Raw genomic sequence first — 25569 nt, 5'->3', positions numbered from 1 at the left:
TAGTGCCCCAGTATAGCCAGTATAGTGCCCCAGTATAGCCAGAATAGTGCCCCAGTATAGCCAGAATAGTGCCCCAGTATAGCCAGAATAGTGCCCCAGTATAGCCAGAATAGTGCCCCAGTATAGCCAGTATAGTGAGCCAGTATAGTGCCCCAGTATAGCCAGTATAGTGCCCCAGTATAGCCAGAATAGTGCCCCAGTATAGCCAGAATAGTGCCCCAGTATAGCCAGAATAGTGCCCCAGTATAGCCAGTATAGTGAGCCAGTATAGTGCCCCAGTATAGCGCCCCAGTATAGCCAGAATAGTGCCTAAGTATAGCCAGAATAGTGCCCCAGTATAGCCAGAATAGTGCCCCCGGATAGCAAGTATAGTGCCCCCGGATAGCCAGTATAGTGCCCCAGGATAGCGCCCCGGTATAGCCAGGTGGTGGTCCCCGCCGCTGTTATTACCTTAACAGCGGCCGCTCTCCCCTCTCCAGCGCATGTATTTATTCAAGCAGCGTATCTCCCGGCTGCTCTGTGTGATGTGCAGGAAGCAGGGCAGCGGCTTCCTGTAGCGGCGATATGTATCGCCGTTACTATGGTAACCGAGCCCTTCTTCCTGCGCATCACACAGAGCAGCCGGGAGATACGCTGCTTGAATAAATAAATGCGCTGGAGAGGGGAGAGCGGCCGCTGTTAAGGTAATAACAGCGGCGGCCGCGGGGACGGGGGACGGGCGGGAGGGGGGTTGAAGAGGACAGTCCTGCGGCCCAACTGGGAGCGTCCCGCGGACCACCAGTGGGCCGCGGACCACAGGTCGGGGATCCCCGCTTTAGACCACAAGTGTCAATCTCAAGGCCCGTGGGCCAAATAAAGCCCTTCCCACCATTTTATGTGGCCTTCGAAAGCTTCAGATGTGCTTGATTGTAAGAAGCAGGGCCGGATTTACCATAAGGCATTGTAGGCACTGCCTACAGGCTCCTGATGATGGAAAGGCGGCTTACTTCCTTCCCCTAGTGCCTCCCTCTCTCCTTCTCTTTGTAGAGTTCTGAGCAGAGTGTAAATAAGAGGCTACTCACCCGGCTCTCTGCATTCCACTGATGAGATCTCCCTTCAGTCAGGGGCACCACTAGCTACTTAATACTGAGGTTACCACTGGCTACCCAGTGCTAAGGGGACACCTGTAGCTACCAATGATGGGCAAAGAAAGTAAGGAAGAAGTGATCATTGAGCCAACCAACACACTTGTGGTGGGATTCAGCAGGGGTTTGTAGGTTAATTAAGGGTGAGGTCTTGGGGGGGCCAGGACATCTGTGCCTATAGGCTCCTGTGATGTAAATCCGAGCCGGGTAAGAAGTAAAAGAATGTAATGGAAAACATCAAGCTGTGTTTTAGAAGTTAACTTGTATTTAAAACATAGTAAGATGCCCAGGGCGCTTGTACCAGCGGTGTCTGGTGTTTCTGTGGAGAATGGGGAATCTATCTTAAAGAGAACCCGAGGTGTGTTTAAAGAATGTTATCTGCATACAGAGGCTGGATCTGCCTATACAGCCCAGCCTCTGTTGCTATCCCAAACCCCACTAAGGTCCCCCTGCACTCTGCAATCCCTCATAAATCACAGCCGTGCTGTGAGGCTGTGTTTACATCTGTAGTGTCAGTCTCAGCTGCTCCCCCGCCTCTTGCATAGCTCCGGTCCCTGCCCCTGTCCCTTCCCTCTAATCAGCAGGGAGGGAAGGGATGCAGGCGGGGACTGGAGTTCTGCAGGAGGCGGGGAGAGCAGCAGACTGACACTATAGAGATAAACACAGCCAGCTCTGACAAGCTGTTTGTCAGCAGAGTGACTGTGATTTATGAGGGATTGCAGAGTGCAGGGGGACCTTAGGGGGGTTTGGGATAGCAACAGAGGCTGGGCTGTAAAGGCAGATCCAGCCTCTGTATGCAGATAATATTCTTCAAACCCACCTCGGGTTCTCTTTAAGCAGAATTGGATTCAGGACCATTTCCCCCTGGAACACAGCACAGTGACAACAGCTGCACCTCAGACTGGGGAGCTGCAGGGAAATGGCAGTCACGTCTTACACCTGCTATGAAGGAGCAGCTGTTTAGTCTTATTTAAACCCGACGGAAATTCAAACCACACTCTGAATTCCACACACATTTCAGAGTTGCTGCATGCAGGAAAAAGGAAGGAGAGCTTTATTAACACTAATCGATGTGGATTGATCATAGGCAGTGTGCTTACACGCATAGGTGAGAGATAGCCAATCTTTTTTCAGTTCTTGTGCCTAAACAAAATATAATGAAATGCACTTACTTAGCATTAACCATGAATTTAAACATGCTTCCACTTTTCCAATGTTGATCTAAATATAAGCTTTTATAAATAAAAGGGTATATATATATATATATATATATATATGTATATATATATATATATATATATATATGATGCTTTTTGCCTACTACGGTATGCTGCTTACTCTGTACTGCAGTTACTTGGAAGTGAGCCTTCTGAACCAGAAAACCATATTAGGGGGTCATGAAATGTCAATACACCAAAGAAAGGGCAGATGTAGAGAAAACAATGAGAAGTGCTGCAAATCTAATTTCTGCTAGTACTCACATGCTGGGTTATCGCAAGGACCTTGTATACGCAGGAGAAAAGACTGGAGCGAACTCTTGCACAGCACACAGTCAAAAGTATTCAATCCACATATAAATTGTAACGATTGTGGAATTCTCTCCGTGATCAGCGCACAGGACGTGCGCTGACACTGCGGAAATCTTCCACAAGTGTATAATTTGAGGGAACCCAGCAAAAGGTGCAACGCACCTGTAGAGGGAAATTCCTGTCAGCAGGTGGAGCTGTGGAGCGCAGAGGAACAGCTCCTCTGCCCTGCCACAGACGCCAGACAGGAATTGCACGAAGGGAAGAAATGCAGGGCAAGATAGCCCTGAAAGAGAGAGATCAAAGCGACAGAGGGTATGTGTGTCCACCAATCTAGTCGCCACCCTGCGACGATGAACACACAACCATGAAGATCAAGTGAGAAGGCAATCGCCAGAGATGGCGATTGCTAACAGCGACACAAGACCGAATAAGCACAGATGAGGAATGTATGTATGTCCACCAATCTAGCCGCCAACCTGCGACGGCGGACACACAACAGAGGAAACCAGTGGGAACGCAATCGCAAGAGAAGCGATTGCGAAAGAGAATGAGCACAGGGATAGAATGTATGTATGTGCCCCAATCTAGGCGCCAACCCGCGACGGTGCACACACAACAGCAGAAACGAAGTAGGAACGCAATCGCAAGAGAGGCGATTGCCAGAGGTGACACAAGGCTTAAGCAAGACAGGGCATGAGAGTAGCAAAGGCACAGCAATCATACAATGAGAAGATAAGGAAAATATCAAACGCTAACTAAACGCGAACACCGCACTCATTCGTAACAGCGAACGCGTTTACTGCGCGGTCTCCGCGTGTTAAGCACAACAGAGACTAGCACGCCTAACTAACCACCGACAGACAAACATGAAACAGAGGACGAGAGCGCTTGCTTAACGGTTACCTCACCGAGCCTCCAGCAAGCGTTCGTATCAGACCAGACAGATACACGAAAACAGGAATAAGTGAGAGATACGATCCACTGCTCTTTCCGCCAGAGCGAGTGCGATCCAAGTAAGGCAACAGAGCTAGCAGGATCCCCTGCTCTTTCCGCCAGAGCAAGTGCGATCCAAGTATAGCAAGAGAGCTTAGCAGGATCCACTGCTCTTTCCGCCAGAGCGAGTGTGATCCAAGTATAGAAACAGAGCGAGCTGGATCCACGGCTCTTTCCGCCAGAGCAAGTGCGATCCAAGTACAGCAAGAGAGACAGAACAGGCAATACAAATAATACAATCCTGACTGCTCTAGCAAGGATGCCTAGCGCAGTCCCAGGAATTACTCTAAGCTAATCTTCAAACAATAAGCATGGCTAACACTCCAGGAGTGTTTCACAGGACAAACCCTTATGACCAGTGAAGCCTACTGGTCAGCAGCAGCAGCTCTTTATAGTGCCAGCCCTCAAAGGAGCCAGCTGAGTGATTTGCATGTATGCAAACTCCTCAGCAAGGCAGCTCTGAAAGTTGCAAGACGAAGCCAGGTCTCTTTTCCAGAGACCTGCATCTCTCAGACATAAGGAATGGTCAATCAGCTGTCTGCCTGTGCAGCCAGCTGAGCGGATCATTACATAAATGCTGAAGAAATCCACAGCACTGAGCTGTGTGTGTTTGTTTTGTTTCATCAGAGTGTCATTAGCCTTATCAGTAGCTGTGACTCACAGCACCACTGTGGCTCTGCCTTACAGGAAAAGACTGAGGCGTAACCCTTTCTGTGCTCCCTGCAAAGTTAATCCAGTTAAAACGTCAGCTTATTTTAGCATTTCCGTAAATTGTAATGAAGATTTTTTTTTCCCTCTAAAGGTTATCATGCTGTACATAGCAAGGAAATGAACAGCGCTACTTAAAAACAGGCAAGTGCCTACCTGCAAAAGAGTGCAAGCCCCACTTGTGGGGTCGAATACACACCGAGCATACACATGACCTGTCTACCACTGGAGGAGGATGTTAGTTTCCTGTAACAGCTTGCATGCAACCTATTAAGTACTCGTCCCTCCCACTGCGAAGAAGTCGATCCTCCATGGGAGGGGCCTAACACTAACTAAATCCTAACCTATGTATATGCATAGCCTGGGTGCGGCTAATCAAATAAAATCGAAAATTGAAAATTGACAGAGCTTCTGTTTGGGTTCAAGGTGCGTTTGTAGTTTCTGGGGGGCTCAGCGCACCTCTGATTGGAGGCCATTCGGAGGCGGCCTGGTGTTGCGCTGATCCACCTTTTGCGCAGTTATCATGCTGTGCCTAATCTTTTTGAGCAGAGATAAAGTTCTGAGTTGGTGGAAAGTTCACAGCAATTTCGCCAAGTATCACCATATCAAACCCAATCCTCCTCTGATAACGACAGATGCCAGTCTCATAGGGTGCTGAGCCCATTTGGAATCGTTTACAGCCCAAGGTTTATGGGAGACAAGCCAAAGCCATACTTCAGCCAACATTCTGGAAATCAGAGCAGCAAATATGGCCCTGCAGAGTTTTCAGAACAAGACGACGAACAAGAGCGGTGTCATATGTCCAGAAACATGGAGTCTTTCACTGTTCCAGGAGGTATCCAACATCTTCGAATTTGCAGATCTCAACCGATGGAAGATGAGTGCAATATACAAACCAGGCAGCCAGAACATCACAGCGGATTTCCTCAGTTGATATAAATGAAAATCTCAGCATTGTCAGCCTTTACAGGTAACACTTGGGAGATGCAGCCATCGATAAAAGGTAAGAGGAGTGCTAAATATTAAAGCAAACCTATATTCCCTAAGTGGGATTTACCCTTAGTTCTGGAAGCACTGGCAAAATATTTGTACTATCCAGCGGTTAAAAACATCTGGAATTTAACGTTAAAGACTTGTAGTGATCTCCTTGTCAAAGAGAGTATCGGAACTATAAGCCTTAGGATTTAAGGAGCCATACTTAAAGAGAAACCGTAACCAAGAATTGAACTTCATCCCAATCGGTAGCTGATACCCCCTTTCCCATGAGAAATCTATTCCTTTTCTCAAATCATCAGGGGGGTCTATATGGCTGATTTTGTGGTGAAACCCCTCCCAAAGTGTGATGTCCACGCCTGACAGCACTGAGGTACTGACATCACACTGTGAGAGCCTTGTTGCATTGTGGAAAACAGCTGTTTCCAACTGCCAAAAAAGCAAGCAGCATCTCCTTCCAGTGACATCACCTGCCAGCAGGAAAAATGTCACCATGTGATACATGTCTGAATGTAAATCAAGGAGAGGAAAGATTTTACAATGGGCAAACACTGACTAAATAATTTATACATAATTATTGTAAAAATAAAGCACTTTTTTATTACATTATTTTCCCTGGAGTTCCTCTTTAAAGGGCAACTGAAATGAGAGTGATATGAAGGCTGTCATATTTATTTCCTGTTAAACAATACTAGTTGCCTGGCAGCCCTGCCGGTCTGTTTGGCTGCAGTAGTGTCTGAATCACACCAGAAACAAGCATGCAGCTAATCTTGTCAAATTTGACAATAAAGGCATGCTTGTTCAGAGGCTATGGCTAAAAGTATTAGAGGCAGAGGATCAGCATGACTGCCATGCAACTGGTATTGTTCAAAGAGAACCCGAGGTGTGTTTAAAGAATGTTATCTGCATACAGAGGCTGGATCTGCCTATACAGCCCAGCCTCTGTTGCTATCCCAAACCCCACTAAGGTCCCCCTGCACTCTACAATCCCTCATAAATCACAGCTGTGCTGTGAGGCTGTGTTTACATCTGTAGTGTCAGTCTCAGCTGCTCCCCCGCCTCCTGCATAGCTCCAGTCCCTGCCCCCGTACCTTCCCTCCAATCAGCAGGGAGGGAAGGGATGCAGGCGGGGACTGGAGTTCTGCAGGAGGCGGGGAGAGCAGCAGACTGACACTATAGAGATAAACACAGCCAGCTCTGACAAGCTGTTTGTCAGCAGCGTGGCTCTGATTTATGAAGGATTGCAGAGTGCAGGGAGACCTTAGAGGGGTTTGGGATAGCAACAGAGGCTGGGCTGTATAGGCAGATCCAGCCTCTGTATGCAGATAATATTCTTCAAACCCACCTCGGGTTCTCTTTAACATTAAATCAGAGCTCATACTGAGGCTACGCAAGATTTCCGCAAGACAGACTGAGGCTATAGAAAGGCAAGTGGCTTGAACCAGAACAGTTTTCTCTTGGTTGTTGTGAACAATTCAAGGTTGCTATGCTCTCAACCTAGACCCACCTGAACCGCATATTGCACACTCCACTTGCAGTGTCTCAACCTTGTGGGCAGCATTCCATAAAGCGTCAGCGGGCAAAATATGCTTTGCAGCATATTGGTCAGATTGACAATTTTCCTGTTGCTTTGGGGAAAACTGTATGTCACAACCGATTTAAAACGGAGCGATTTAAAAAAACAAAAACACTTCAGCACAAAGCAAAGCAAGTCTCTCCCCACCCCCTCTTTATTTTTAAAGGCAGACTACCTTTTTGAATTTATACATGAAAGGTCCTCTGTGGTAGAGCGCGGAGCATCAACCCACAATTGCTGACATGTAGAAGTCAGAAAAGTAAAGTTGTCATTAGGTACTTTTTCTGTTATCTCGCTGTGCAAACACTTGATAACCGGATAATGCAGAAAAAAAGTGTTCAAAAGTGAATTATTTGTATTTGTTGGAGCTGAATGAAGCAGGTTTCACGTCACACTGACAGTGCTGCTGTGCTCATACTTTCAAGGTAAAGTAGTATTGTCAAGGGCCGGGTCAACATACTTCAGACTGCTGGGGGGCTGGAACACATAAAATGATGTTGAAAAATATTACATTGAATCTAGGTATTGATTCCCCCCAATGATGCCCGGAGGAGAAGTCCAAGCAGCAGCCATTCAGTCATGCGGTGCCTAAAGAAAGTCTTTGTGCACCAGACAGTGAAGCATACTCAGGTGACAACCTGCTGTCCAATGGGGCAGCAGTGTCACCTGATGCAGAATTGGATTGGAAGCCAGCGAATGGCTGCTCGCTGGCTTCTACAGTATGTGGATGGGTGGTGCCAGCACTGCTATTCTATATGCGGGCCGCTGATATTTAAAGGTGCAGTGGGCCACATCTGTAAGTTATACATTTTGGCCTTGATTCACTAACCGGCACTAAGCCGGTTAGTGTGCCTTATCACTTAGTGGGCACAAACTACAGCGCTAACCTTATCTGAGGTTAGTACACCTTATCTGAGTTAGTGTGCCTTATCTGAGGTTAGTGTGCCTTATCTGAGGTTAGTGTGCCTTGTCTGAACTTAGTGCCCCTTAAGTAGCTTTGTGCACACTAAAAGATGCACAAAGCTACATCGCGCACTGCACGCCGCACAGCGTAATGCGTTGATCTTTGCGCGTGGTGCGACGATATCGTCACATTGGTATACTGTATATACTGCAACCATAAGGTCGCATAGGATGCGACGATAACGGTGCACTGATGCGCCGTTTAGGTCGTTTCATGTACAGTATAGCGGGTGCGATGTTATCGTGCAGTGCACGATGTAGCTTTGTGCCTCTTTTAGTGTGCACAAAGCTACTTAAGGGCACTAAGTTAAGATAAGGCACACTAACCTCAGATAAGGCACACTAACTCAGATAAGGCACACTAACTCAGATAAGGCACACTAACCTCAGATAAGGCACACTAACCTCAGATAAGGCACACTAACCTCAGATAAAGCACACTAACCTCAGATAAGGCACACTAACCGGCTTAGCGCCGGTTAGCTGAATCACTTTGTGTTTGGGGGCCAGTGAAAAAGCCTCAGAGGGCCGCATTCGGCCCGCGGGCCGTAGTTTGAGGACCACTGGTCTAAAGCAATAAAAACAGCATAAAATTAAGAGCAAAAACCATCTGACCTGCTTCAAAGATTAAAACTCATGCCTGACACTTCCTTTATCTGGGGGTAGGGGGCTGGGACAAGAAGAGAACTTTATCTGCTTTGTTTCCTCACTAATTAATTCTCTAGGACAACATGTGATAATTTGTTCTGCCGGCAATAAAATCAGTCAGCTTCAGTGAGGTTCAAATATGCATTTAAAAGACATCACAGCAGTCTGAGGTCTGGAACCTATTAGGAATTGATGCAGTGCTTTAAAATTGCTGCAGTGCTTTAAAATTACTGCAGTGCTGTGTGCAAAGAAGAGGTCAGAAGAAAAGAAAGAGGTCATAGGTAGTTCACGAAGACCAATCAGAGAAGCGCCTGTGACCTCTTCCTTTAAGGGGTAGGGCTACGGACAGAAGCAGGAATTTCAGACACCTGGTAAGTAATTTAAAGTTTATTTAAAGCACAAACGCTTGGCCCCCCAAAACACTGCAAAATCGATTTGGAAAATAATTTTGCAGGCGCTTATATACTTAAAGGGAACCTGAAGACGAAGCACCCTCATGTATTTTATCATATACTGTATATCAATGGGAACATGACATTAAACACCTACTCTGCTCTTTGTTTCATTTTCACTGCTCAGTCTTGTTGTTACTGTGATGTATGATATGTAATATGACTGTATTTTTACTAATTGTATTTTATTCCTGCATTGTTTGTTTGCTGTAATTAGGCTATGTCTCTGCATTGATTTGTAAGTTACTGGAGTCAGGTGGGGCATGTGCCATTGTTCTATTGTCTGTTAGCAGACTGGCCTTGCTCTTATCATCTGCTAACATTTGATGTCTGTTTGCTAAGCTTGTTATACTGTCTGGTAGAGGGAGAGGGAGTCATTCTGGTGTGGGACAGCTAGGTGAAAGCTGTATGCTCCGATATTGATGGAAGTTCTCTGATGTATGGATCAGAATAAAGTGTTCGTCATTGGATTCCATGTCTGCTCACTGTTTATGGACAATCCTCATGTCATATCATGACATATTGGTGAGCAGTGCTGGGACAGAGCAGACTTTGGAAGACCAGAAGCATGGAGGAGATGCTGCAGGAGCTGAAAATCACTACCCTTCGGAAATTATGCCGTAAGAGGGGCTTACATCCTGATGGGCTGAAGAAACCTCAGCTTGTGGAACTTTTGATGGAGAGGATACAAGCTGCCAGTAATGGTGAGGCACCAAGTGAAGGTGGAGATGTGCAGACCGATGAAGGCTTGGAGGAACAGTCTCAGGATCAGACACAGGAAGGTGTTGCCAGAGGTGAGGACATGCTTCACACATTGCTCAGAGTGCTGAGTGAGATGATGGCACAGAATGTGTACCGATCTCAGGGGGGAATGTCACAGCCACAGATGGACACTGTCAGACTGTATTCCTTATTCCCCATGTTTGATGAAAGTAAAGAGGAAATTGATGCCTACTTGGAAAATTTTGAACTCATTTGTGAGACACACTGTATTCCAACCAGTGAGTGGCATCGCATCCTGTTAGGAAAGCTGACTGGGCGTGCCAGTGACACTTTTAAATTGCTGCCTCTGGAGCAAAGAATAAACTTTGTGGAAGTGAAACGGGCATTGCTGGCTCGGTATGCCAAAACTCCAGAGGCATACAGACAGTCTTTCCGATCCTTGTTTAAGACCTCAAAAGACTCTTTTGCTGAATTTGGAATGAAGCTGACACACATGTTTAATCAGTGGATTCAGGGCAGTAGTGTCAGGACTTTGGAGGACTTAAAAGAACTTTGTTTGAGAGAACAATTCCTGAGCTGCTGTCCTCCAAAGGTGAAAATGTGGGTGCTGGATCGCAAGCCTCTAACAATGAGGGATGCTGCAAAGCTGGCCGATCAGTTTGTGGAGAACCGGTCCCAGGTGTGTCATCTACCAGAGGATCAGTGTGTCTGTGAAGCATCCAGGACACCATCCTGTGTAGAGCCCAGGCCCACCAATCCAGAGAGGAGTTCTGCCACTTCAGCTGATAGAAGCAACCAGGTGAGAAAGTCATGCTTTGGCTGTGGGTCGACTGAGCACCTGGTAGCAGCATGCCCGCATGTCATCAGAGACAATGGAACTGCTCGGAGTCCTCAGCCTGCTGTTGGCAGGAATGTGGCAACTAACTCCACAGATGTTTCCCCACTCTTAAGAACAATAGCGGAAAGAGAACATGCCAGAGGGGTTAATTTTGTTCGTGTGTCGAATAATATCTTGACCACTGACTCATCTGACTGTGCCCAATCCCATGGAGTTTGCAGGACAAATTCCAAGGTGTACATTGGACACTTGGGAAGCCAAAGCAACAAGTGGGAGTTGAGGCAAGCGTTTGGCTGCTATGGACCTGTGCGCAATATCTGGATCTCCAGGAGTCCACCTGGATTTGGCTTTGTTGAGTTTGAGAGTCCGGATGATGCAGCAAGGGCTGTGTTTGAATTGAATGGACAAATCATATGTGGACAGCGAGTAAAAGTGCAACCAGCACATATGAAGACAAGGACAATTAATTATGAACTCCCACCTAGACTGAGAAGGAGTAGATGGACAGAATTGCCACATACCTGTACCTCAGTCTCACCCAACTAATGGGCTCACCTGGGGGTCCAGGAACATATGGGGGAGGATTGTGATGTATGATATGTAATATGACTGTATTTTTACTAATTGTATTTTATTCCTGCATTGTTTGTTTGCTGTAATTAGGCTATGTCTCTGCATTGATTTGTAAGTTACTGGAGTCAGGTGGGGCATGTGCCATTGTTCTATTGTCTGTTAGCAGACTGGCCTTGCTCTTATCATCTGCTAACATTTGATGTCTGTTTGCTAAGCTTGTTATACTGTCTGGTAGAGGGAGAGGGAGTCATTCTGGTGTGGGACAGCTAGGTGAAAGCTGTATGCTCCGATATTGATGGAAGTTCTCTGATGTATGGATCAGAATAAAGTGTTCGTCATTGGATTCCATGTCTGCTCACTGTTTATGGACAATCCTCATGTCATATCATGACAGTTACCAGCTCTGATAAAATCTCTGATAAAAGCTATGATGATACATAGCAGGAAATCAGAGCCAGAAGGGGGCAGGCTTGGGCTTGAAAAGACATCACAGAAGACTGACTCAACTATAATCATTACGGGGCAAAGCTAGATTGAATGCTCAGTTGGAGATTTTGTCAGGGCTGTTTATTTTGTCAGAACTGCAATATACCAGTTGCTCACAAACACTGGTCCGCACGACAGCCGGGGACCCCAGTCTCTCTGACTGGCTGGGGCCTCCAAACCACCATGCGATACCTGGAGGGAAGTGTGGGCAAGCCCTGGACCTCTCACCTCCAGGGAACTCACCCCCACTGCCTCTAAACTGAATGCTAACTGTAACAAACACAATTGCTAACTCCCAGCTAGAGCAATTTCCTGCCTTTATCTGGTCAGCAGACGCCAGTCAGCCAATCAGGTGTACTATTATACACCCTTTGCCTGCTGTACCAAATCTAGCAGGAATTGCCTAAATTAGCATTGAAGTGGGAGGCTTCGGTTGGACACAATCGTAGATTGCATCAGTTACAGTGACGCCCTGTGTAGACACATCTCCCACATGGTCCCCTCCCTAACCACTCACCTGTCAACCATATCCTATCATGTGAACCAGTGTTTGTGATTTTAAATTTATTTTTTGCAGCTTCCAGGATGCGGTTGACAGGTGAGTGGTTAGAGAGGGGATCGTATGGGAGATGTGCCTACACGGGGCGTCCCTGCAACTGATGCAATCTACAATTGCGTCCAACTGAAGCCTCCCACCTGAATGCTAATTTATGCAATTCCTGCTAGATTTGGTACAGCAGGCAAAGGATATACAGTATAATAGTACACCTAATTGGCTGACTGGCGTCTGCTGACCAGATAAAGGCAGGAAATTGTTCTAGCTGGGAGTTAGCAATTGTGTTTGTTGCATATACCAGTTGCTGTCAGTTATATATCAGCAGCTGTCAGTTATAACTGAATGTGCAAGGTAATGTCCATGTTTCCCTATGGCTCAAGTGGGTGATATTACAGTTTAACATTGTGCTGACCAGTAAACTGTTATGGGGTAATGACCATTTTTAAAATAGAGGACAAGGAATTCCATTGTTCATAGTGGACAAATAGGACGCAGGAGAGGAGAAAGACATTGAGAAGTAGACTACACAGGATGTAAGTAGGACCTGCGTATAGTTATTTTGACTTTTTATTTTCAGTTCAAGTTCTCTTTAACATTGAGTACAAATGCGCTCAAAATGCTAAAGGTCCTGCGATTGCGATTACCCCTAATCGCATTCACACTAGTGGGTTCAGTCTCATTAAAGTACATTGGCAAAGCATTTTGGGGAATTGTTGGCAATCCCACAACACTGCCAAAAATGCCCTAGTGGGTCCCAGCCATTATAGTGTTTTATATTCATTTTTTATTGTGTTTAATGTTTTAGAGGGAAAAAAATTATGACAACACCACTCTGTAAATAAGACTCCAAGAAAGTTCTATACATCATTGCTGCTATGTGATTTATTGCTCACATTCACAGGTGAGGTAATTAGTGTCTCAGCAGAGCTGATTAACTACCTCTGTGGGTTTCCACAAAACATGCACTGTTGGTGGGCCTTGAGGACAGGGTTGGGAAACACTGACCTTAGGGATGCTTTTTACCCAGTCTAGGACCGCGTCACGCTGATCGGCGTAAAGTCCTGGGGCTGGCTTTTGCAGGAGATCGCGTGCACGCTGCGCGCTCATCTCCTGCTTGTAGGCGGAGCATCTCCCAGCCGTGATTGCTGCTAGGAGACTATTAGACGGCCGTCTATTTAGTACGTACAGCGCTGCGATCTAAGGCAGCACAGTACAGGGGACAGCCGTGTCACTCGGCTGTCCCCTCCAGAGGGACAAAAGCGATCCACTGTGATAGGCTGAAGCCTATCACAGCCGGTCACGCTGATTGGCTGAGGGAGGGAGGGGGAAGAGGGAAAAAATATTGACAAAATAAAGACATAAATATTTATAAAAAAAAACAACAACATCTGGGGGCGATCAGATCCCACCAACAGAGAGCTCTGTTTGTGGGGAGAAAAGGGGTGTGGGGGGGAAGGGGGGGGGGGGGAGAAATCACTTGTCTGCTGAGTTGTGCGGCCCTGCAGCGAGCCCTTAAAGCTGCAGTGGCCATTTTTGTGAAAAATAGCCTGGTCTTTAGGGGGGTAAAGCCTGTGGTCCTGAAGAGGTTATTACTTATATAATGAGGGTATATTACTGTTATTTTTTCACACATTTGGTTTGTAATTATTGATATAGTACATATACAGAAAAACAAAATGGAAAAATACACCTTTAATTCCAAATAAAATTAACTTTTTATTTTTAAACTATAATGGCTGAAAACTGAGAAATGAATTTCTTATTCACTGTAAAATGCATATAAAATAAAATCATTCTTAGCAAAAAGTACCACCCAAAGAAAGGCTAGTTTGTCCCGCAAAAAAACAATATATATATATATATATATATATATAAAATGTTGGTGTGATAACTAGTGATAACATTATTGGCAAATGAATGGGAGGAGCATGATGTGAAAATTGCTGTGTTTTTTAAGGGAAAATAATCTATGGTATGGAAGTGGTTAAAGCAGACATTCATGGTCCATGGTCCTACTAGGGTTACTTTGCACTAGTAGCCCTCACTACAGCAAGATGTATTCTTCACATCACAATCACCTTCCCACAAGCCCTGAAACATAGAATGCCAGCAACAATGACAACTGCTGCTTCAGGAGACTCCACTATTCATATTCAGCTTTACCTTATCTTGTCTGAGGTTTGATGTGTCTGTGTAACCAAATTTTATAATCGCATTTCCTGTTTCTCTGGTCACATTGTTCTCAGGGGAGCCAGATGAATTAAGAATTGGCAGAGGTTAAGAAGAATCTCATTCTTTATTGGTGTAAATGGAATAGGGTCAGTTGTCATCCTCTATTACTCAGGAATGAACAGCTGAGTCGAGGCAGGTGGGATTCTTCCCCACAAAGTGCTTTAGCAGTGTGTTCTCTGCTCTAATTACCATCCATAACCACTAATGTAAACACACTACCAGCACTTATAGCAACTAGAGGTACTCAAAGCGGACCTGAACTCAGACCTTCCTCTCTGCTCTAAAAGATAAGCAACAGCATAATAACCTTTGAAGAAAAAAACATTTCTTTGTTACAGCTGATATAAATCCTGCAATAAATCTACAGTTTGTCTACTTCTTGTTTTCATGGAAGCAGACATATGTTAACTGTGCTTACAAATTAGCTGCTCTGCCATGGCAGAGGAAATTACTTAGCTGACACAGCTGAGTGATCAAATTACAACTTGTAATTAGTCACAGATAGGGGGGGGGGATTAGACAGGCTAAACTCTCTAAATACATACAGGGTGCATTTATCTATGTTTTTCTTCTGTCCTGTGCAAGAGATCAGGTCCACTTTAAAGACCTGGTAACTGGCATGGAATGACAAAGCCAGATGCTGGGTGTCATGTGGGTTCTGGGTGCGGGTACAGGGTGTCATGTGGGTTCTGGGTGCGGGTACAGGGTGTCATGTGGGTTCTGGTTGCTGGTACAGGGTGTCATGTGGGTTCTGGGTGCGGGTACAGGGTGCCATGTGGGTTCTGGGTGCGGGTACAGGGTGTCATGTGGGTTCTGGGTGCGGGTACAGGGTGTCATGTGGGTTCTGGGTGCGGGTACAGGGTGCCATGTGGGTTCTGGGTGCGGGTACAGGGTGCCATGTGGGTTCTGGGTGCGGGTACAGGGTGTCATGTGGGTTCTGGGTGCGGGTACAGGGTGCCATGTGGGTTCTGGGTGCGGGTACAGGGTGTCATGTGGGTTCTGGGTGCGGGTACAGGGTGCCATGTGGGTTCTGGGTGTGGGTACAGGGTGTCATGTGGGTTCTGGGTGCGGGTATAGGGTGTCATGTGGGTTCTGGGTGCAGGTATAGGGTGTCATGTGGGTTCTGGCTATGGGTGGATATCAAGTGTCATGCGGGTGTTGGTTGCAGGTACTTAGTGCCATGTGAGATCTGGGTGCGTGTACTGGATTTCATGTGGGTGCTGGGTGCAGGTACTGGGTGTAGCATGGGTGCGAATACTTGGTGCTATGCCTGTACTGGGTGCTGGCTATGGGTGGGCATTGGGTGTCACGTGAGTTTTAAATGCAGGTACTTTGGGTGTGGGTACCGGTTAAGTGGGTGCTTGGAGCAGATAGTGGGTGCCATGTGGAGGCTGTGTGCAGGTGTGAGTACTTGGTGCAATGTCAGGCCTGGGTACAGGTACTTGGCGTTATGTGAGTGTGAGTACTGAGTGCAATGTCAGGCCTGGGTGCAGGTACTTGGTGTTATGTGAGTGTGAGTACTGGGTGCAATGTCAGGCCTGGGTACAGATTCTTGGCGTTATGTGAGTGTGAGTACTGGGTGCAATGTCAGGCCTGGGTACAGATTCTTGGCGTTATGTGAGTGTGAGTACTGGGTGCAATGTCAGGCCTGGGTACAGATTCTTGGCGTTATGTGAGTGTGAGTACTGGGTGCAATGTCAGGCCTGGGTACAGGTACTTGGCGTTATGTGAGTGTGAGTACTTTGTGCCAGCTATGAGGGGAAGGGGTGTGGGTGAATGTTGGGAGATGTAGAGGTCAGTGTGGGTGCTGCAGGAAGGCAAATCAATGTCGGTGCTGGGGGAGGGAGAGGTCAGTTTAGGGGTTGGAGGAGGTCACTATGAGTGCTGTTGGGGACAGGAAGGGTGCCGTTGGGGGAGGGAAAGTTTAATGTGGGTGCTGGGGAGGGAGAAGTCAGTGTGGATGCTGAGGGAGGCAGGATCACTGCAGTGCTAATGCTGGGGAGGTAGAGGTCAGTATGGGTCCTAGGTGGAGGGAGAGGTCACTGTGTATGCAGGGGGAGGGAGAGGTCACTGCTGTCAGGGAGACATCTTACCTGCTCCCACACAGCTGCAGGGATGGTTACATTAGGATTCCTGTATGGGACCTCTTTACTCCAAAGTGTCCCACATGGGGAGGAGCTTCCTGCAGGTGGTGGACGAGGCTTCCCATGAATGTTTAACAGGCTAACTGCTACTGCCACCTTGCTGCCTACAGCTTCCCTGGCGTCCTAGGCTATGGCCTTTGTGGCTTTGCCTGAAATCCAGCCATGCTCGCGAGCCAACACCACATGTACATAGGAGTCAAACTGACACTGTGTGTGTGTTGGTTGTGTGTGTGTGTGTGTGTGTGGGGGGGGGGGGGTGGTTTTGGAGAGGTTAGGTTCAGTGCACACAAGACATTATAGCAGCTCAAATGCAGCTCCTTCTGCTGGCCACCTGATTTCTTTGGTAAGGTAACATGGGCAATGGCAGTCAGAAAAGGTACCAGACATGGAGACCCACCATGTCCTAGACATCTGCCTAAGTTGCATTCAGGATGATCCGGCTCTGCTGTAAATTGCTCCTGCGAATCTGCTGAGCGACTGCAGCTATGGTACTTCCGCTTTGCTGTACATCTGCAGAAAACCTATATGAAATCCTATGTTACTATATGACATACTAATACCTTCCCTGCAGGGTTTTGTGTTTAACTTTGGTACATCCTGCAGGGGAGTACTGTATATCCACATAATCCATTTACTAAGTTCAGGAGAAAAACGACTCCATGCATGTTGTTTATACAAGACGGACGATGGAGAACACTGAACAACATTTGGAATCCTGCAGACGGATGGATTAATATGTATAGCAAATATCTTGCTTCTTATATTGGAGTGTATGATTGTTTTACAGCCATGGTCAGATGAAGCAGAACTCGTGTCGCTTGCTGTCTGCATATCTGACCTTAATTAGAATTTGTACTATTAAATTTATCTTATTCTAGTGACAGAAATGTGACAGCTTTAGACAGCTGAGCTGATATAGAAGAACCTGAGTAGCATCTACTTGTCAGTGACATGCCATGCTGAGCGTAAAGGCTTTAGTTACAAGTCCCCATTAATTGGGCACATAATATCTCAGCCTTTGAACATCCCACAGAACTGTTGTCCATTTTGGCAGAACATTTCTTCTTTATTGATATTAATCATCAACAAGTTGTAACTTTCTGGAAACACGGGGAGCATTTTTAGAAGTAAATACTGCTAAACTTGAAGCTACGGCTTTCTCAAAGTACTGACTTACTTTTTTTTTCTAATATACAGGTACAGTACTACTGTCTTAATTTGTGTCAACAAATGAATTACTAGTTAGATGCTCCTAGATTGTCCTAGGTGTGCAATGTGCACACCTAGGACAATTGTCACCAATTCTTCATGCTGGTATACACGGTTTGTTTCTGCCGTGTGTTTCTCTTCTCGATCAATTTTGCCGCTCGATTCTGCAGTCGATTCTCTTATCTTCCGCTCGTTTTTCTTATCTTTTTCCATCCACTTCTATCAGAAATCGAGCGGCAGGAGAATCGAAAGGGAGATCGGACATGTCGGAAATTATCTATCGAACCATCTAATCACCTCAAAAACGAACCGTGTATTCCCCACCCTTTGTGGGTTACAGTTTAGGAATTACTGTTGTACGGACATCTTGCAAGCTGCCTGTTCCTTTCTATGGGGGAGGACAAGCAGTAAGTGCCCTACATAAGCAGAGTGGAGAGCATTGATGTGATGTCGGGGCACTTGGCACACTATACCCGATAAATGATTATTAGTGATTGATCATTTGGTGTTACACAAATCTAAGGCGGATCTGCTGCTTCACATTGGTAGAAAATGGTCATTATTATTGAAGGCAACAAAAGCAGTTCTTTGCTTTGACACTTCTAAAAATAACCCTAATCTGAAGCAAGGATATATACAGCTACTCGGAACCATGCAAGTTAGCATTCATTGGTCTGGTAAGCTTAATGTTTGGCCATGGGCGACTGGACACCATGTTGTGTTATTAAATAAGACCACAAATCCTGTTTGAAAACTTCATGGGTTTTTTTTTGTGTTGTTGTTTTTTTAAATGAAGTAAGCATAGAAGTTTCCACCCTTATAACAGTGTTTTAAAAAATACAGTTTCTTGGCTGTCATGCTGTCCATTGGCATTGTATTGTCTGAATCACACGCCAAGATCAACAATCCAGCCAATGATCCAGCCAATGATATCAGAACACGCATATTTATCCTAGATCATTGATTCAGGAAGGATTATGAGAATGGTTTAAATGGTAAGTGACACAAATTTGGTCGAGTGGTATTTTTTACTTGTCAGTAGTGTTGCCCATGGAGAAACATGCCATCAGTTTGATTTGCCGATAAATTTGTAAGGTTGATTTGCTGTGCTCACTTTTTTCTTTAGCACATGGTTATGATCAGCAAGAGCTGAGCCTATTAGCTGATCAAACTGATCACTGTGGGTTCTGCTACACAAGAGCAACGCTAGATTACCATCTTTATTGAGACCCAGGTCTGTGGAGTCGGAGCAATTTTTGGGTACCTGGAGTCAGGGCCAGTGGTTTTATAAACTGAGGAGTTGGAATCCAATGATTTTTGTACCCACTCCATAGCCCTGCAAGGGCTGTGGAGTCAGAGCATTTTTGACACCTGGAGTCTGAGAAGTCGGAGTCAGATGATTTTTGTACCGACTCCACAGCCCTGGTGAGGACCGTCCATAAATTTCACACTTCAGGTTTCCTTAAGGAAAAGAGTGTCCCAGATTTGTACTCCAGAGGCTTCCCCTGTATTTGACCACTGGGCTTTTCCAGCACTGTCCCCTTCACAAATGCACAGGCCCACCTGTGCTTGGGAGGAAAAAGCAGTCCATGCTACTGCACATGCGCATTCGCAAAAGATCAGCACCTGCGAAGTAGCACGGCCCTGACTGAGATCAGCTATTTCTGCCAAAGCTCGAGCAGGGGAAGCCTTTGAGGGTCCAGAAGCTTACCTCTCCCCAGTTAATTATCTCATTTTTCTTTCCATCAGCCTCAAAAGTTTCTTTAAGAGGATTAGTGCACTAAAAACTTACACTTAGATGCCCATGAATGATACATTCTTATTTGTATAATCTTACCTCATCTGTTTATTAGGAGAGACTATTTAAAGGATTCGTTCAAAGTATATACACTCAGTTTACTCTTATGCTATGTAGATTTGGTAAGCTTGTACAATCTAGACTGTATCGTTAATGGGTACCTTGAGACACATAACATTTATATCGTGCTTTTCTCCTGGCCGATTTAAAGCACCAGAGCTACAGCCACTAGGGCACACTCTATAGGCAGTAGCAGTGGAGTCTTGCCCAAGGTCACCTATTGAATAGGTGCTGGCTTACTGAACAGGAGCCAAGATTTGAACCCTGTTCTCCTGTATCAGAGGCAGAGCCTTTAACCAGTACACTCTCCTGCTTACCTTAAGGGTTGAAGGATTTACCCACTCATTCCATTTGAAAGGTCTCACTGCTGTAGCTCTGGCCCTGCTTAACCCACCCATGAAGTTTTCATGAAGTGGAAGTAGAGACTCTCATACTGGCAGAGATACCAGGGGAGACCTCAGAACTCCCCACCCAATTTAATGTCCGATAGAAGAAAGTAACGATTCTAATAAGCAACATCTAATAAGAGCAAAAATATCTATTGTGGGTAAATTGATGCTCTCGTAAAGCATACTACTTATTTGCTTCACTGGCGATCATATAACTAGGAAAAAAAGAAGCAGTCCTAGAAGCTCAACTGCTATAATATGTAAAGCCAGGGAGTCAACCAGTCCACACCCGGATCCCTCAAGGTGCAACAATCCACAGCAATAGAAGAAAAAGGCTGGGTCTCTACCTGGATAAATGCAATTATAGCACTATTTTATTGCACCATAGTGACAAAACAACACAACGTTTTGTTTTGTCGCTATGGTGCAATAAAATAGTGCTATAATTGCATTTATCCAGGTAGAGACCCAGTCTTTTTCTTCTATAGCTGTGTATCATATAACTAGGCACAAAGGCACGACCTAGAAGCGCCAGTTTGGAGAAGCGGCTGATAAACCCTAGCCTGCACCTCATGCCCACCTCATGCACAAGAATAAGACCTGGAGATGCTCTCGCAATGCTCTCGCAATCAGCTGATTCAGTGCTTGGATGTTTATGTTTAAAGAGAATCCGAGGTGGGGTTCTTCCATCGCAATCCATATACAGAGGCTGGGTCTGTCTATAGAGCCCAGCCTCTGTTGCTAGTTCGTTTCCTCCAAAGCCCCCCCTGTGCGCTGTCAGACCCCATAAAACACAGCCACGCTGGCGACACGCAGCGTGTCGCAGCCGGCTGTGTTTAGCTCACTACTGTCAGTCTCGCCGCTCCCCCGCCTCCTCAATCGCTCCGCTCTCTTTAAAGAGGAACTCCAGCGAAAATAATGTAATAAAAAAGTGCTTCATTTTTACAGTAATTATGTATAAAGGATTTAGTCTGTGTTTGCCCATTGTAAGATCTTTCTTCTCCCTAATTTGCATTCTGACCTTTATCACATGGTGACATTTTTACTGCTGGCAAATGATGTCAGTGGAAGTAGCCGCTGCTTCCTTTTTTGGCAGTTGGAAACAGATGTAAACAGCTATTTCCCACAATGCAACGAGGTTCACAGACAGGAAACTGCCAGGAACACGGTCCTCAGAGTTTCTTGTGGGAGAGGTTTCACCACAATATCAGACATGCAGTGCCCCCTGACGATCCGTTTGTGAAAAGGAATAGATTTCTCATGTAAATGGGGGTATCTGCTACTGATTGGGATGTAGTTCAATTCTTGGTCGGAGTTTCTCTTTAAATTCATCCCTGTGTGTGGCACTGCACATAATGAACCTGTTAAGAAAGCAATAGTTGTCACTGCTGACTTTCCTCTTAGTTCAGCGCTGCATAATATGTTGGCGCTTTATAAATACAATAAATAAATAGGTTGCCAATTTCACGCTTTGCCATGCTTAAAGGACCACTATTGCAATTTTAAAAAAAAGTAAAATTTAAAATGCATATGTATAAATGTACATTTTTCCCAGAGTAAAATACACTAGTAATTTATTTTTTTCCTGCATCACTATCACTTCCAGTAAGTACATTGTAAAGAAGTTGACAGAACTGTCAGGTTTTGGACCATTCTATTGCCTCATGAAGGATTCTGATTCTCATGGTTTTGTTTTCAAAAGCTCCCACTGAATAGAAGTTACACAGTCCAACTGCCAAAATAGTACACAAGCGAATAAGGGAGGCTGGCTGACATCTTTATCATATAGATCCATTCCACTAAGTGCTTTTGCAAAGAATAAAGGAAATAATGAGAATCCCCCATGAGGAGATAGACTAGTTAAAAACCTGTCAGATTTTTAGTACTTTATGTAAGTGCCAGTGACATAGGGAAAAAAAAGTAGTTTATAGTGCACTTTACCCTGGGAAAAAAATGCATTACATATAATTATGTGTACACATTTAAATTGTAAAATTTTTCCACAATAGGGGCCATTTAAGGTGAATACACACATGCAATTTTTATTGGCCGGTTTACCACTTCCATGTAGTATAAGAGCTTACCTACACAATCTATTCACGGTATTCAAAATCTCTAAGCCCCAATACTAAATGGAGGTGGTAACATTGGTCAGGGACTAGCCAATCAAAATTGGATGTGTAAATACCCCCTTAGCCTGTGGCTGCACTACATAACAAGTGACTTGCCAGAAACAAGCACACCGGGTCATATTGTCTGAATCCACTGCTAGAGAACTAGCCGTGTTCAGAGTGATGACAGTCAAGTGACTAGTGTTTTGCTTCTACAAGCAATGACAAGACCTGTGATTCTGTCTTGACGGGTTTTCTTTAATAATTGATCACAATGAGAAAACATATCTAGGTTTCTTTCAATAAAACTTTATTACTTTGACAGTATGGAATACAGAAAGACAATAAATTAACCACACTACTATCAGAGGCTCCAGCTACACCTTAGGCGAGTGGGACCTCTGGCAGTGAATGATGCAGTGTTCTTTGGTATGTTGGCCCACAACTTTGGGCGGAGAAATGAAGAGAAACTTTGCAGCCACCATTTTATCAAAGGGTATTTTATTGTCATGTCTTTTTGTTTTACAGTAATCCATGTTACACAGATGAGAGTGATGGCAATCTCCGCCAGCTTCGCCAGGGTGATCCCTCCTGTTTGATCTTTTGGCTTCCTTTAAATAATACCAGGACTCATGGAAAGAAATGTCCCAATGATTTAAAATAAAAAAAAATGGTGAGTGTATTGTACAGTATATATCCATAAGGTTGGCAATAACCAGTTGCTGGTCTTTGTACAGTTTCCATGCCTCCAGGTCTTCTGAGACATATGTAGATGACGCTAAAAGAGACAGAAAAGCAGAACATCAGTTACGTTAGAAAATTATAACAGTATGTTAAAACAATAATGGTGTAAAGAATCCGGGAACCTATGGAAACTAATTGATTGTCATTAGCGAGGTCGAAGCTGTAACTGTGACAGATGCCTTCCAAATGGCTACTGCAGGGTACCATATTAGCACGCTATAAGCATATTCATTTTTGGCCAATATTTATCAGTTGACCAAATTATCAGTTGCCTGGCAGTCAGCAGTGTCTGAATCACACACTTGAAACAAACACGAATATAGTCAAGTCAAAACACCTGATCTGCATGCTTGTTCAAGGTTTATGGGGCCCTTTTCCACTAGCAATCGCTAGCGTTCACGCTGAACGCTAGCGATTGCTGAATCGCAATTACCGCCGATTCCCCGACGTTCGCGGCCGCGATTTTGCTATGCTATGCACTGCATAGCAAAATCGCGGCAAAAGTCGCTCCGCGGCGCGATCGCGATCAAGTAAAAAACGAATCGCGGTAGTGGAAATTACCTACCGCGATTCCTATGTTAAAAAGCAAATCGTAGCGATTGTAAAATCGCTAGCGGTTTGCGTTTTTGCGATTCAGCCAGCGCAAACGCGCTGGTGGAAAAGGGCCAAAGTATTAGATGTAGAGGCTAAACAGGACAGTCAAATAGTCAATTTGGATTGCTTAAAAGGAATTAAATATATCACCCTCCATATCCCTATTACTTCAGGTTAACTCTATTATGGTATTTATTTCTCCATCAAAGGTTTAGAATGTGAAGGGGTTTTTTTTTGGGGGGGGGGGGGAGGGGGGAGGATTACTCCTGTATTGGTTGTTTATAAGTTCTAAAATAATTTTAAAATATTAGTTAAAAATAACAAAAATAAAAATGTATCAAATGCTGCAAATACAAATTTAATTTTCTGGGTTCTACCTGCTTTTTGTCTGGCAAGCTTTGCAAGTCCATGAAAGGCTTCATTTTACTGCTGTATAGAAGAATTAACTTGCATGTATATATGATCTTTCTAATAGATTTCATACATGACTAGTATTACTTTTATGGTAATGCAAATGAACGCAAGGAAGGACTAAGAGAACACAGGTAAGGTTTAAGCTAGTTAGACTACTTGCGGATTAGTGGTGTCTTTAAATAAGAATACATTTAAAACAATTGTATTGTATATAAGTTGTTTATAGTGATCATAGCCACAAATACTGTTATACCTTGGCATTGTCCATGATATTACATACAGGGATGGTCGTAGTCAGCCAACTTCGCTACGATGGAAATACGCGTAGTTTTACGCAATTACGCTTCGCCAAACTACGGCTTCGAAAACAAATATTCGCTTCGTATGCATTTCGTAGAATACGCGTTAAAATACGCAATTACGCGTAGTGGGAAGCGTAGTGTATGCGGATACTTATGCCCGTATGCAGAAAATTGTACGCATTAATTTCTTTAGAAAGGCATATACTGGTAACCCTTCTATGCGTACATTCCCCTTTCCAATGCGTAAATTTGTATGCATACAATCACATGCGGAAAATTAGCCGCGAGTAACGCATTCGTAGTTCACTACGCAATACACATGTTAACTACGCATAGTGGGCGTAATCTACGCGTAGCGGTACTTCGCTACGCGTAAATTCGTAAGCGTAGGTTTGAAACTTCGCCTATGAACTACGATGCGTAGATGTGAACTACGATGCGTAAATTCGCACTGGCGTAGTTTCTGCTCATCCCTGATTACATACTGTATTCACATACATATTATTACACTTTAATATATTTGTTTAACATATAGGTGATTTGAAGCTTGTGTGGCTAAATGTCTACATAAGCTTGAGAGTTTTTAGGCATTGGAATCATGCATTAAACTGAACAATTTTGACACTGATTTTTTTTTCTCTTATATCTTAACTTATGTTATATAGCTGAATTCTGGTAGAAATTAGATTGATCACTTGACCCAGTGATGTTCTCAGTAAAGAATGATTTGATTGTTAATTAAAAGACAAGTAAGAAAGGATCAACTTACTTTAGAGGTTTTAGACGGACATGATGTGCTTCACAAAGGCTGAAAATGAGAATAAAAAATAAATATTGTGATATCAAGTAGCGATGTGCCATATAATAAATCTTGATTTTGTCTCATGGTGTCTAAGCCACCATCAATGGAAATCAATCCATTTTAGATGTACCTTCATAGTTGATGCAGCCGTTGGAGTCTTCCTGTCCTGCCAGAAGAGCTTCTACTTCCTCCTCCCTCATCTTCTCACCTGTTGAGGTATTAATGGGGACTTGTTAGAATTCAGCTATCATTGCTTAGCACCTGCAGTCAATAGTCCATGTGAATTTCCCTTACCCAGTGTGGCCAAGACGTGACGGAGCTCAGCACCCATAACTGTGCCGTTGCCTTCCTTGTCAAAGACACGCAGACCCTCAACAAAGTCCTCAAAGCTGCCCTGGTCCTTGTTGTTTGCAACGGCCTGGAGCATGGGCAGGAACTGGTCAAACTCAATCTTCTTGGCATTCATCTCTGCAAAGAAATTAGCACAAGATGCCCAGCATAAGTTTACTGAAAAGACCTAAAGAATACAGTGATTCATATACTTCATGTAGCTATGGGCAGAAAAAAATACGTCAGTGAATAAAATAATGCAAGCTCCCCTCCACCCT

At 44.7% G+C, this 25569-nt stretch overlaps 2 protein-coding genes across 3 annotated transcripts in view; both read right to left on the bottom strand.

The window, feature by feature from the left end:
* The window catches only part of LOC137524900 (uncharacterized), a 366090-nt gene that overhangs the window by 69974 nt on the left and 270547 nt on the right, over nucleotides 1-25569 (bottom strand). The gene's annotated exons all lie outside the window — the stretch shown is intronic.
* The window catches only part of MYL1 (myosin light chain 1), a 29511-nt gene continuing 26336 nt past the window's right edge, over nucleotides 22395-25569 (bottom strand). For both annotated transcript variants that reach the window (XM_068245396.1, XM_068245398.1), the window contains exons 4-7: nucleotides 25256-25429; nucleotides 25092-25169; nucleotides 24929-24967; nucleotides 22395-22883 (exon numbers count right to left, since the gene is read on the bottom strand). In XM_068245396.1, coding sequence (XP_068101497.1) covers nucleotides 24939-24967; nucleotides 25092-25169; nucleotides 25256-25429 — 281 coding nt within the window. In that variant the 3' untranslated portion in view covers nucleotides 22395-22883; nucleotides 24929-24938. The remainder of the gene's footprint in view (nucleotides 22884-24928; nucleotides 24968-25091; nucleotides 25170-25255; nucleotides 25430-25569) is intronic.

This window comes from Hyperolius riggenbachi, chromosome 7, assembly GCF_040937935.1.
Source record: "Hyperolius riggenbachi isolate aHypRig1 chromosome 7, aHypRig1.pri, whole genome shotgun sequence".
NCBI classification, from domain to species: domain Eukaryota; kingdom Metazoa; phylum Chordata; class Amphibia; order Anura; family Hyperoliidae; genus Hyperolius; species Hyperolius riggenbachi.
Note: the sequence above shows the minus strand (reverse complement) of the source record. Positions and strands in the feature narration are given on the sequence as shown.